At 39.9% G+C, this 11,550-nt stretch overlaps 1 protein-coding gene and 1 long non-coding RNA gene across 2 annotated transcripts; one reads left to right on the top strand and one right to left on the bottom strand.

The window, feature by feature from the left end:
* Positions 1-5,394: 5,394 nt before the first annotated feature.
* Positions 5,395-7,161, top strand: LOC103701029 (galactinol synthase 2-like). The gene is made up of 4 exons (XM_008782963.6): positions 5,395-5,877; positions 5,984-6,307; positions 6,401-6,535; positions 6,634-7,161. The coding sequence occupies exons 1-4, from the start codon at positions 5,539-5,541 to the stop codon at positions 6,877-6,879; spliced, it is 1,044 nt and encodes a 347-aa protein (XP_008781185.4). The 5' UTR covers positions 5,395-5,538; the 3' UTR covers positions 6,880-7,161.
* A 2,724-nt stretch (positions 7,162-9,885) lies between these two features.
* On the bottom strand, positions 9,886-11,541 carry LOC148702636 (uncharacterized). Its single transcript, XR_015967860.2, has 2 exons — positions 11,310-11,541; positions 9,886-10,019 (listed from the first exon to the last, which is right to left on the bottom strand). It is a non-coding gene; the product is annotated as an uncharacterized LOC148702636 (long non-coding RNA).
* Between the last annotated feature and the right edge of the window lie 9 nt (positions 11,542-11,550).

Genomic DNA, 11,550 nt, shown 5'->3' with positions numbered 1-11,550 from the left:
AGTTTGGGCTGGGCTTAACCATGCTCTCGTTAGTTAGACCCGGGCCCAATCCAAACAATGAGCCAGTTGTCCAGCCCTATTGGCCATGGGTCTCACAAAACTGAACTTGTTTGGTTTTCAAATTGTCCACGAAGGTTTTGCATGTTGCGATCGACGAAAAGGGTAAATTTTTCCCCATGTCATCATGCATGAACTTCGAATATCATGGATGTCTATGAAATACGCAATACATTGTTGCATAGCTTCGTGCGATGCATGCCTGCAGCACCGTATATTACAAGGGGCCTACAAGATCATGAGTCATGGTGCCATGCGTGGATGGCCATGCTTCACGGATTGGACCTCTCCCATTGAAGTACAAATTGGTGAGTGTATGAAGTTGAAGAGCATAGAGAAACATGGGGACTTTTCATGGAGGGTAGAATGCAAGAGACTGCATTGAGAGAGAAGAAGAGTACATAGCCATATTCTTGGAGCTCCTTATATTTATGGGTGAAAAATAGGCCATGATAGTCCAAAATCCAAGCATTCAGCTTGGAATCAAAGAATTAGTCTCGAGTTAGGAACTGAGCCATTGGGATGGGCACAAGTGGAAGCTCAGATGAGTTCAAGCTGGATTGCATTTGATTTTAGCCCGGTCCTTCTAGGACTGAGCTAGAGCTCGTTGGTTACGAAATGAATGAAAAATTAAAGCAAATTCCAGCCTGAGTTCCAATCATCCTAATCTTGGCACTGCACCTGCACTATAAGCAGGGATCTGCATTTTTACTGATCAATGACGAATATTTCACTCGCGTCTCCTTTTATGTGTTTGAATTGGTTTCATGGCAAACCAATCAATGCCATGAACTTGCATCGATTGGATTCAGATTTTTACCTGCTTTTGTTATAACTAGAAAATCCTAGGTTTGCCTTTCATTAGCTGCTTGATGTATCTTTTACTCCTAGTCACATTCTTGCAAGTTTGGACCCACTTTGGATTTTTTTTCTTATGCTCTCTTTCTAACACAGTCTACGCTGTGCCATGTGAATAGCCAGTCACACCGCATCCAAATGCAACATCTGTAAATACAACTATTTCTTGGTCCAGACCTCCTTGATTCCTCTTCATGTTACATTATAACATCAGAAATAATTATGTTTATTAAATTCATAACAAAAAGCATTTGGTGGCAAACATTTAATTCAAAGACTTCATTTTGATTGGATCAAGATTAACTATGATTTACTCTTTGCACTTAAATCAGTCATGGAACATTTTAGAGTACATTTGGTTGCTTGGAGAAGGCACTGAAAAATGGATTAAGTTTTTGGAAAAATCGAGTCCTCTGACTATGATTAAGTAAATTATGTAGAAAGGGTTTCCAAAAATGGCTTTTTTTTTCCATGGATAACTTGCTTTTCGTCTTCATTTTCTCTTACAAAGTTTTCTAAACAACCAAATCTGAGTTCAGCAATAGTCACTTCTTTCCCTTAAAGCAATCACATGCATATGTATGTCGATCAATATAAATGTTCCGGGGGGGAGGAGGGTTGCCGAAGTTAGTCCCACATCGACTAGTAGTGGAAAGGTTCTGCGCCTTAAATGGGGGGCTCAATAACTCTTTCCTCACGATGGCCCTTTTGTGGGACAAAATCGTGAGGAGGGCTTCGGGTACGCTCGACTCCCAAAGCGGATAATACCTCATGGGGGACGCGGTCTCTTTCTCTGCTCGGTCGGTATGGGCTATGCTGTTGCGCGAGGCTCCGGCCAAAGCGCCGTCCCCACAATAATAAATAAAAAGAAATGATAGAAAATCTAAGCCCAAAAAATCATCTATACATCACATTTGTGAAAAATTGATACCTATAACTTACAATGTCGTGTCACAATAGATTCCCCCCCTCCCACCCCCCCCCCCCCCCCTCTCTCTCTCTCCATTGCAATGTAAGATAGATAAGAAAAATACCAAGATTGTTGATTTTTATTGCTAGAAATAAGTAGTTATCTAATGTCTAAATTAGGTAGTTATAAAAAGAAAAGACATGTAGTTGTATCTATGATAATTTAAAACTTGTAACTCATCAAGGTAGATAACAATCTATTGCGAATGCCATAATTTTTCTTTGTTGAATTTTGGGCTGAGTTAAAGCTACATACATGCATGTGCTGATTAATTGATATTTAATATGATAAAAAATGGTGCATAATCTACATCTAATAAATCGTTTATACACATCACATTTGTGATATGCTAATATTTCCAATCCTTAATACTTTGTCATAGTAAGTCTGCTCTCACTTTTTTTCTAGGAAATAATTTGTTATAAGTTAAGCTGGTGAGAGAAATGCTAAGTTTGTTGATTTTTCTTGATGTTGACAATTGGTTAACAAATATGATGTCTAAGTTATGTCCTAGTGGTGAAGCAATAGCTTAACTTTTTAAATATATACGCCAAGATAAATGGCAATGTTATAATATGCACCAAGCTACTAGTCATGCTCCGATTCTTCTTTTGTGACACTGTAATGAGTTCAAATGTAAAGCTTGGTGTTATTTCTAAAACACCCTCAAACAAAAAGCCTTTGCTCTTTCTAAATTTTGACAATGGATGAGTCTACATAGCAACATTATAATAAGCCCAATTCTACTACAGAGCACACAATTCTTTTGTGAGTCTACAGTATCTTCAAAGATAAAAAATGAGAAGCTTGGTATTCTTTTTAGGATACCATTTGATATGAAGTCTAAATCTTATGGTAATGGATAAAACAGTCTCAACATTACTTCATATTAGTTTTAGAAAATTTAGTCTGCCATGTTTGCGGTACTTTTGCAACTTTTCCATGATGGTAACTAGTTAATTTGACGAGAGAAAAATACTCAATTGATTAGTTAATTTCATAAAAAAAGATTATCAATCATATCTTTTAAAATTCAAGCAACATATAATTGTTGTAGTTGGCAAATCTGGACTATAGTAAATTTAGAATATAACTAGTAAATTCTAGGCATACCTCATTAATTGCCTCACAAGCATTTTATTACTTGAGTAGAAAATTGGTTTTTATCCGCATTCTTTCTATTTTTTATTAATTATGGTGTTTTCTCGTGCTGTTAAGTTTAACATTTTTTAGGAAAGTTATGATAAATCCTAAGTGATTCTTAAAGAAGGCATCTTTGTTTATCTTTATATTTCAATGAGATAAAGAATAAGAATTTATATATCAGTCATATACTCTCAATATTATATAGTTTTTTTTGACTTAAATAAATTATCCATTTCGCATGTTATGCTATGATCAATATTTATTGATTACTACTTTTTCTTGATGTAGTCACCCGTGCATATGGTGATTAGCTGACCTAAATAAAATAAAAAAAAGTCCAAACCTAAAATTCATTTGCATGCGCTAAATTTGCGAATTATAATATTTATCATAAAGAATAATTCATTCTAACTTGTCACGCTAGATAGCGACACTGTAGTATATATGCTCATACCATAATTTTTTTTTTTTTTTATTAAGCCAAGTTTATAGCAACCATGTTGAGCCTAGTGTTTATCTTTGAATTTTCATATTTTAGTAGAAAAGTCTTGCCCTACGTTCAATTCCAACTTGAATTAAATATTCCTCACATTACTTTCATACCACAAGCAGATAGTTGACCTGCTATGTTCGTGGCACTCATGTAGACTTGCCATGTTCTTGAGGCTAGCTAAAATGGTGACACGCTAAGCCAGAAATTAACAACCAACTTGCTCCCGATGCACCTATCTGACTTGTCCTACGTAGTATAGCCCTTAAAAATTTCGAAAAGAAGGATAAGGCTGGTCCCACAAAATAAATTACGTAACATCATCATGGGAGTGGACCGACCAATTCGTCGCCACATGCACGAAGAACGAGTCTCCCGTTACTAGAACAGACTGGTCGCCTCTGTCGGCATCATTCCATCAAAATAGTTTAACATTTTTCCACGACGCAGTCTATCATCATCCAATTTCAATCCAACGGTTTGATTTTGAGGATACACTGTAGCGCGGCGTGTTCCTGGTCTCGATTTAAATATGAATGTAGGATAAAGTGTCTTAACTAGATCTTTGGGAAAGCGAGAGCGTACGAATTCTTTGGCTTTGAATTCCATGGCCGGTGCTCGGATCTTAATGCGGTCTTCGATACGTGGGTCCCAGGAGATCTGGAATAAAAGGAATATCCTGTCCTGCAGGTCTCATCACCGCTTATTTTAGTCAACTCCATTTAGCGTTAAATCGGGGAGGTGGGCGCGAATGCGCGACGAGGGCGGTGGTGGTTGGCTAGCCCAACCGAAGATTCGTGCGAAGGTTCTGGACTGACACGTGGCGTCATGACAGCCTTAGTGAAGCCTGCTTGTTACGGCGTTGAAGAACTTCCAATCCCTCTCAATCTCCGTCGCGGAGTTAAACCGTCGGGCTGCGGCGGTGATATCCCGCCACGTGACAACGTGGGGTGGAACACCGTGTCCTTGGGTTCTAATAGCTTCCCCAACAGAGATGCTTAAGTGAATCTAGAGCAGGGTCAAATTACTTGTGGTATAAGATATCAAAGCCAGCAAAAGTGATACATCGTACACGTGGTCTCGAATGGCTTTATAACCAATCATGGAAGCAGATATCTTATAAAGATCTACTATGGACGGTTATGATCGCCGGTGGAAGAGGCTTATGCGGGACTCACCAAGTGTATGGCTAGCACGCATTCTAAATTCTAACTACCAATGTTGGCACAGCAGAACCCCATATTTCTTCCAGAGAATCTCCTAATTGTTTCAGAGTAACTAGAAGGAGATTGTTTAACCAGAAAAAATTCAGTTCAGATGTAGGATACCTATCCAGAAGTTTTCGCAACTCAATCATGTATGATGGAATCATTAAAGATTTGATCTTTTCTAATTCTGTTTGTAACTCACTAGAAGCTCGGAAAATAAAGAGAAGATGTATACGAACTAGATATCCAGCAACAAAAAGAAGGAAAAGGGTTGAATAGGGAAACTTCCGAGCATCTGTTGATCTCATATGTGTCCTGGAACGGATGACACGTCCCATGCCATCTAACAAAAAGGACAAAGGGAACCGTTTACGACAGCAGGTCCAAGTCAATTAAACTAGACCAGCGCTACCGACAAATCTCATCCGTTCTAACAAATATAAAATCTTAAAAGTGAACCATCCGACAGTTGCCGGGCTTAAAATTGTTCTCGCCTCCTCCTTCTCAGAACCCTCCCGGACCGCTCGATTCACCAACACGACACGTGTACGGTCCACCTTCCACTCCTCTCAGGCGGAACAACTCACCACTCATCTTACGAACACCGGCAGCCACCCGTCCCCCTCCTCGTGCTTATTTATTCCTCCGCAATCCCCCTCAAGTGATCCTCGAAGTCTCTTGAAGATCGTTCCAACTTTTCAAAGTTTCCAAGCTCTCTCCTCTTGTCCTTCTTTCCGAGTCTCCTCCTCCTCCTTTTCCTCTCTTCCGCTCCTCTTCTTCTCATTAAACTTCTGTGCGAGTTGACAGCGATGGCGCCGGAGATCGTCAGGAGGGCGGCGGCGGCGGTCGCTGCATATGGAAAGCGGCCGGCGGCGGCGGTGTCGAGAAGGGCGTACGTGACGTTCCTCGCCGGCGACGGGGACTACTGGAAGGGCGTTGTCGGGCTGGCGAAGGGACTGAGGAAGGTGAAATCCGCGTATCCGCTGGTAGTAGCCATGCTGCCGGACGTTCCGGAGGGCCACCGCCGGATCCTCCGCTCCCAGGGCTGCCTCGTCCGCGAGATCGAGCCCGTCTACCCCCCGGAAAACCAGACCCAGTTCGCCATGGCCTACTACGTGATAAACTACTCCAAGCTCCGTATCTGGGAGGTAATCTCACCGCCCCGTTGCCTCTGTCAACGCTCTCCCTCTCTCTAATTTTAAGGAATCCATGTCTGTGTTATTCTAAATATGGTCCTGGTGTCATGTCGTGCAGTTTGTGGAGTACCAGAAGATGATATACCTGGACGCGGATATCCAGGTATACGATAACATCGACCACCTCTTCGATCTCCCGGGTGGGCATTTCTATGCGGTCATGGATTGTTTCTGCGAGAAGACTTGGAGTCACACGCCGCAATACCAGATCGGATACTGCCAGCAGTGCCCGGATAAGGTATCTTGGCCGGAGGACAAGCTTGGAGCGCCGCCGGCGCTCTACTTCAACGCCGGGATGTTCGTCCATGAGCCCAGCCTCGCCACCGCCGAGTCTCTCCTTAAGACCCTCAAGTCCATTACCCCCACACCCTTCGCCGAGCAGGTAATCCTACGGTCGACCTCTTCGTCATTTGGACAAATTCCAGGGGGGTTTTTGGCAAGCGGTGCTGAGTTTTGTATTTTTATTTGGGCGTAGGACTTTTTGAACATGTTCTTCAAGGATATTTACAAGCCGATCGCCGGGGTTTACAATTTGGTCCTCGCGATGCTGTGGAGGCACCCGGAGAACGTGCAGCTGGACAAGGTCAAGGTGGTCCACTACTGCGCTGCGGTACGTGTGATCAAGTCGTGGCCATCTGATCGTGGTGGATCCCATGTTTCCATGCTTTCAATTTGGTGCTGATATGGTTTTTCTCTTTTTTTTTTCAGGGGTCAAAGCCGTGGAGGTACACGGGGAAGGAGGCGAACATGGACCGGGAGGACATCAAGATGCTGGTGGAGAAGTGGTGGGATATATACAACGACGAGTCGTTGGACTACAAGGGGCCGGCGGTGGTGGTGGACGGAGTTCCGGCGACAGCGGGGGCGGAGGCGGACGGGTTGAAGCAGCCGTTCCTGGCGGTGCTGTCGGAGGCCGGGGTTGTGCATTACGTCGCTGCGCCCTCGGCGGCGTGATGTGGGCAAGGCTGGAAGTGGGTATAGCTACGGGGAAGCCGAAATGGCACTCTCGCGCTCCCCTTTTTTTTATTTCAAGATTTATTTTGAGTCTATTTTGGAATGATATCGTGTGTTTGAGGTCTGGAGTTTGTGAACCTGTGGAGTTGATAAATAAGAATTGTGTTTGTATATAATAGAATATGACCAAAGAGAACAGAAAAAAAAAAGGAAAGAAAGGGTTTATACTGTAAGATGTCTTTAAATCGCGTAATGGCAGGACTTCGTTAACTATTTGGAGTTCATGCTGGTGTTAGAATATGGAGTGAATGAAAAGAAAAGAAAAGGTTCCGACAAAGAAAACTTCTTTTCAGATAGATGTTTGAATGAAAACTTCTGTGAAAAGCAACGCATCTCAATGAATGTTAATGATTTTCGCTGCTCCTGTGGACGTCTACGTGACATCAACTTGCCTTTGGGCCGACGCCATACGGTTTGAATAATGGTGGCAAGGAGTAATTATTGTGACACTTATGACAGGGCCAATGCACCCCATAACACCGGAAAGGGTGCAGCATAATTAACGGGAACTGTGGGATCCATGATGCCCACAAGTGAGATTGAATGATGTATTTTTTAAACCTTCGTTTCCTTTTCCTTTGGTGGAGATCCTTTTGGAAAAAAAAAATCATATGGGTTCGGCACCAGAAAAATTAAAAAATATATTTATTTATTTTACTATGGTTCTACTAATATTTATTAAAAAACTTAAAAGTTAGCATTTTTTTTACTAATAGAACAGCCAGTTTTGTGATTTTTTTTTTCATATAATTTTTCTTTCTATTTTTGGATATTTTTTATTAGTACAAAATTTATTTTTCAAAAAGTTTCCAATTTGTGGGTTATTTCTAGAATGGGTATTAACAAAAATAAAGTAAAATAGGATGCCTGCTTCATATTTCCTTTTTAGATGCCCACTCTATATGATGTTTGTTCATTCTTTTGGATTCTCATTGCATTCCATTTGAAACAAACTTTTCCAACACCGTTGGTAGAAGAGTAACTATAAACACTGGTGATTTAGTTTTAGGTTGTCGCAAATAATTTCAAAAGATAATATTGAGATTGTGATTCCCCCAACATGGCTTCCAACCCAAATTGCTATTATTTAGATGCTAATCCTGTTTTCTAAATGTTATGTGTAAAGATCGTGATATTAAAAATCGACAGACAGGTTCGATGTGTTTTATTTATGCCCATATGATGATGGCTGCCAAGAAAAAAAGAACTAAATGTTAATTTTTTTTCTACATGGCACTTCTATATGAAATCATAAATCAATTAGGAGGGTCTTATGCAAGATAAGAAAAGAGTAGGCAAGCCCAAGTATACGGGAGTTTCTTTTGTGTTTCTCTCCTGATAACCTTATTTAATTAGACATTTCTGCAACATTATAGTCATCTATTTACAATCTTTATGCATGTCTTTTTCATTGCAATTAAATCAAATTTTGTTCAACCAAAGAACTAGAATCAGTTTATCTAATACTTGCTTTCTAGATTTGGCTTGATGTATCATGTGTGTCTAAGTCCTCATTTTCGCCTGTCCACTTTTCGTTAAGGTTTTACAATTATAGCACCTCTATCCAAAACCAACTATCTGAATCTTAGGGTGTTCCATCATTTTATTCAATCATTTTTGTTTGAATTGGCGACTTAATTAATGGTCCTTACATGGCATAATATTAAAATATCATGATAAAAAAAATCTTTGTAAACAAAAATTAGAAATACAAAAGACCATTTAAGATTTAACTCATTATAAAATCTATATGAAGTTGTTCTAAAAGCAATGCGTGGTACGCGCGGAATGTAGGCAGCACTTCACACAGATAATTTTAAATAATTTTGATCGGCATTCTAGAAAATATACTTATAAATCTAAATATAAATTTATTTAATTTAAATGTTATCGGTATGTCTGATTTTTTAAAACTAATACATAGTATAACAAGGTTTAGAAGTTAGTACGATTCTAAAGTCGGTTATGAATGGACCCCGAGTCCATCCGGTCATCGTTACAAAATTTCCTTCAACGTGAATCGAATCCGCTCCCCAAGAAGGCACGTGTAGAACATTCACCGATCTGCCATCACGCTGCAACACCCGAGAAGGCGAGAACACGACACGCGCGTTCCTTTTTTTTTATTTTTTTCTGTCGACGTGCCCGCTCCCCGCACGCGCTCCCCTCACATCGTACGTGTCTTCCCAAGCTTTGCGACAGCTAAAAAAGTTTCTTTTCTTACCACACTTGGGCTCCACACGCTCTCTTGGTCGGTTAGATTTTGTGGTAACAATTCGTGGTCTTGCGAGTCTGGCGGGAGGTGATTCGTTTAGCACCAGTAGATTCGGAATCTTGACCTGCCTCCGATTGCGATGTCAGAACGTAGAATAGAAGGCGGCGAAAATTTGTTAGTGGATAAGATCGCATAGAAGGATAGAGAGTAAGATATGTTATCCATCCAAAGAAAGAAACAAAAAAGAAAAGTATTATCCTCTGGTTCATCCCAAATGATACTAGTCCTTGTATCTCAATCAAATCTTATCTTGACCCAAAGTTCGTTAGGAAAGAGTATGTATGTAATTACTTGAATAATATTGCATGTCAACCAACAAGCCAAGGATAACGACGTCTTTGACGCATTCTGTGGATGCTATCACAAAGCTTCTAGTTGAAGGTGGAGTAAAGCTGATTCAGGTTAGGTGGAAACCTTCGAGAATCTTTGAGCATTGGGAAGGAGGGCCTTGTATCTATCATGATTTTTTGCAGCATAGAATTCAGGACATTCTGACCAAAGAGATGTGATGCCTATCTCTGAATGGAGCTAAATCCAAGTAATCAGCAGTTATCTTTGAGCATTTCGAGTTTCTTTTGTTGATCAGGTGACATCCCCGCAGTCCCCTACCTTCCCACTTAGCCATGCCACCAAATTTGATCCAAAATGAATAATATTTTATCCATCCATTACAAATGATGAAATTGTGATATATGAAAAAATGACCGGTTTGAAAATATCACAATATTTTTTTTTAATACATGTCCAAGTAATGGAAAACAAAAAATATTACTCTGATTAGTTGTTCCAAGGCTATGCTTGCTTCCTGAAAGAGCAAAAAAAGAATAAAATTATTGGACATGGATTTTTGTCAGTAGGAAAAACAAAATTTATATACAACATCAGCATTTTTTCAACACCACCATGTATACACATATATATGAAAGTTTTGATTATTTTTCGAAATTAAATATCTTTATAGAGATGCATATAAATGAGTGACAGAAGTTTTATGAGAGAGGCAGGTTAATTTGGTCCTGCATAAAAAGTGACCTATAGTTGGTTCATAATCCACAACAATATACTTTTCAGATGTCGACAGAGTTCAAGAAGAAATGCGACACGAGCAGGAAAATAGCATTAGCGCAGGCTCTGATAAGCTGGTCTTTTCTTTGTGGTGGCACTTCATCCTTGAACTTGTCTAGCAGCACCTGCCTCACCACCTGTCATGCCTGAATGACTGCAAATCCGTAGGTTATTGAAAAGATATGGATCACCTGCAGGCTGCATTGCCTGGAAGTTCCCAAGTATGGATTAATCCAATTTGATGAATGAGCTTATAATGTCGTGTCTTGTTTTTGGAAAGTTGTGTCCTGTTTAAAAGGTATAATGTTGTGCCTTTTAAACAAAACAGATAACTTTCAGATACACCATCTTCTGAGTTTAGATGTCGTCCTTTTCTATCGGATTGTTGGCGGATTATACATATATTGATTAATTTTGAAGCCTCACATATCTACAAGTAAGCAAATAGTGCAGTTGATTGATTGGATGACGTCTTATGTAGCAAATTACACTGAGAGTATATTATAGAAATCCATAGTTGGTCTACCTTCTCAATTTTTGGATATTTTATTTTCTGATTTCCATGGATGTATTTAGAATAGAATAGTGTAATTTTCTAATTTACCCCCCCAAGAAAAAGAAAACAGCTGAGAAGTTTTCCATCCAATGCTTCAGTGTATCATATCATTTCAAATATTTTCTTGACAACTTTTATATTAATCGTGTATGCCCATTTGAAAGCTCAGTTCAGCCCGAGTTTTACCCACTGGGTTGTTTTCAAGGTCTTTCTGCAAAAATAGCAGATTTAAAACCTTTATTAGTTGTTATGCAGGTCTACAGGCATGCCTCAAGCAAGTTTGATAAATCAATATGTGAAGTTAGATGAAGCTGATCTCATCAAGATCTGATCCCTTCTACCATCAGGCTGTGCCGCAAGTTTTACCATTTGTGAAGTAGTGAAGCTTAAATATATAGAACTATCTCACCCTCAAAGTAACATTCTTTATAGTAGACAAGCAAATATGGAGCATCCAAGATGTTCTGACCTTACCTTTTATGATGGGTTGGTTGTAAGAGCTTTTAAAAACAGGGGAGGCGGCCAATAACATGGCCTCTTCCTGCCATGGACCCATCACAGCCATTTTGTGCTTTCAGCATCGACAGCTTATCTACCATCAGACCTGAGCACACGTTAAAAATCTACAAGAACACCTGGACCTTTACAATTTTGTTCCCACCTTGTCATGCAAGAAAGGACGCTTCAACAGTGTAATCACAATATTCTAACAATA

Source organism: Phoenix dactylifera, chromosome 8 (assembly GCF_051530095.1).
Source record: "Phoenix dactylifera cultivar Ajwa chromosome 8, Ajwa_hap1_PhDact_Kaust_v1.1, whole genome shotgun sequence".
Classification (NCBI taxonomy): domain Eukaryota; kingdom Viridiplantae; phylum Streptophyta; class Magnoliopsida; order Arecales; family Arecaceae; genus Phoenix; species Phoenix dactylifera.
This window is presented reverse-complemented; position numbering and strand designations above follow the sequence as displayed.

Excerpts from the sequence above, each read along its gene's own strand:
- LOC103701029 (XM_008782963.6), top strand. The coding sequence starts at position 5,539 with ATGGCGCCGGAGATCGTCAGGAGGGCGGCGGCGGCGGTCGCTGCATAT. Across the intron at positions 6,308-6,400 it reads CCACACCCTTCGCCGAGCAG|GACTTTTTGAACATGTTCTT; the intron begins GTAATCCTACGG and ends ATTTGGGCGTAG. Across the intron at positions 6,536-6,633 it reads TGGTCCACTACTGCGCTGCG|GGGTCAAAGCCGTGGAGGTA; the intron begins GTACGTGTGATC and ends TTTTTTTTTCAG.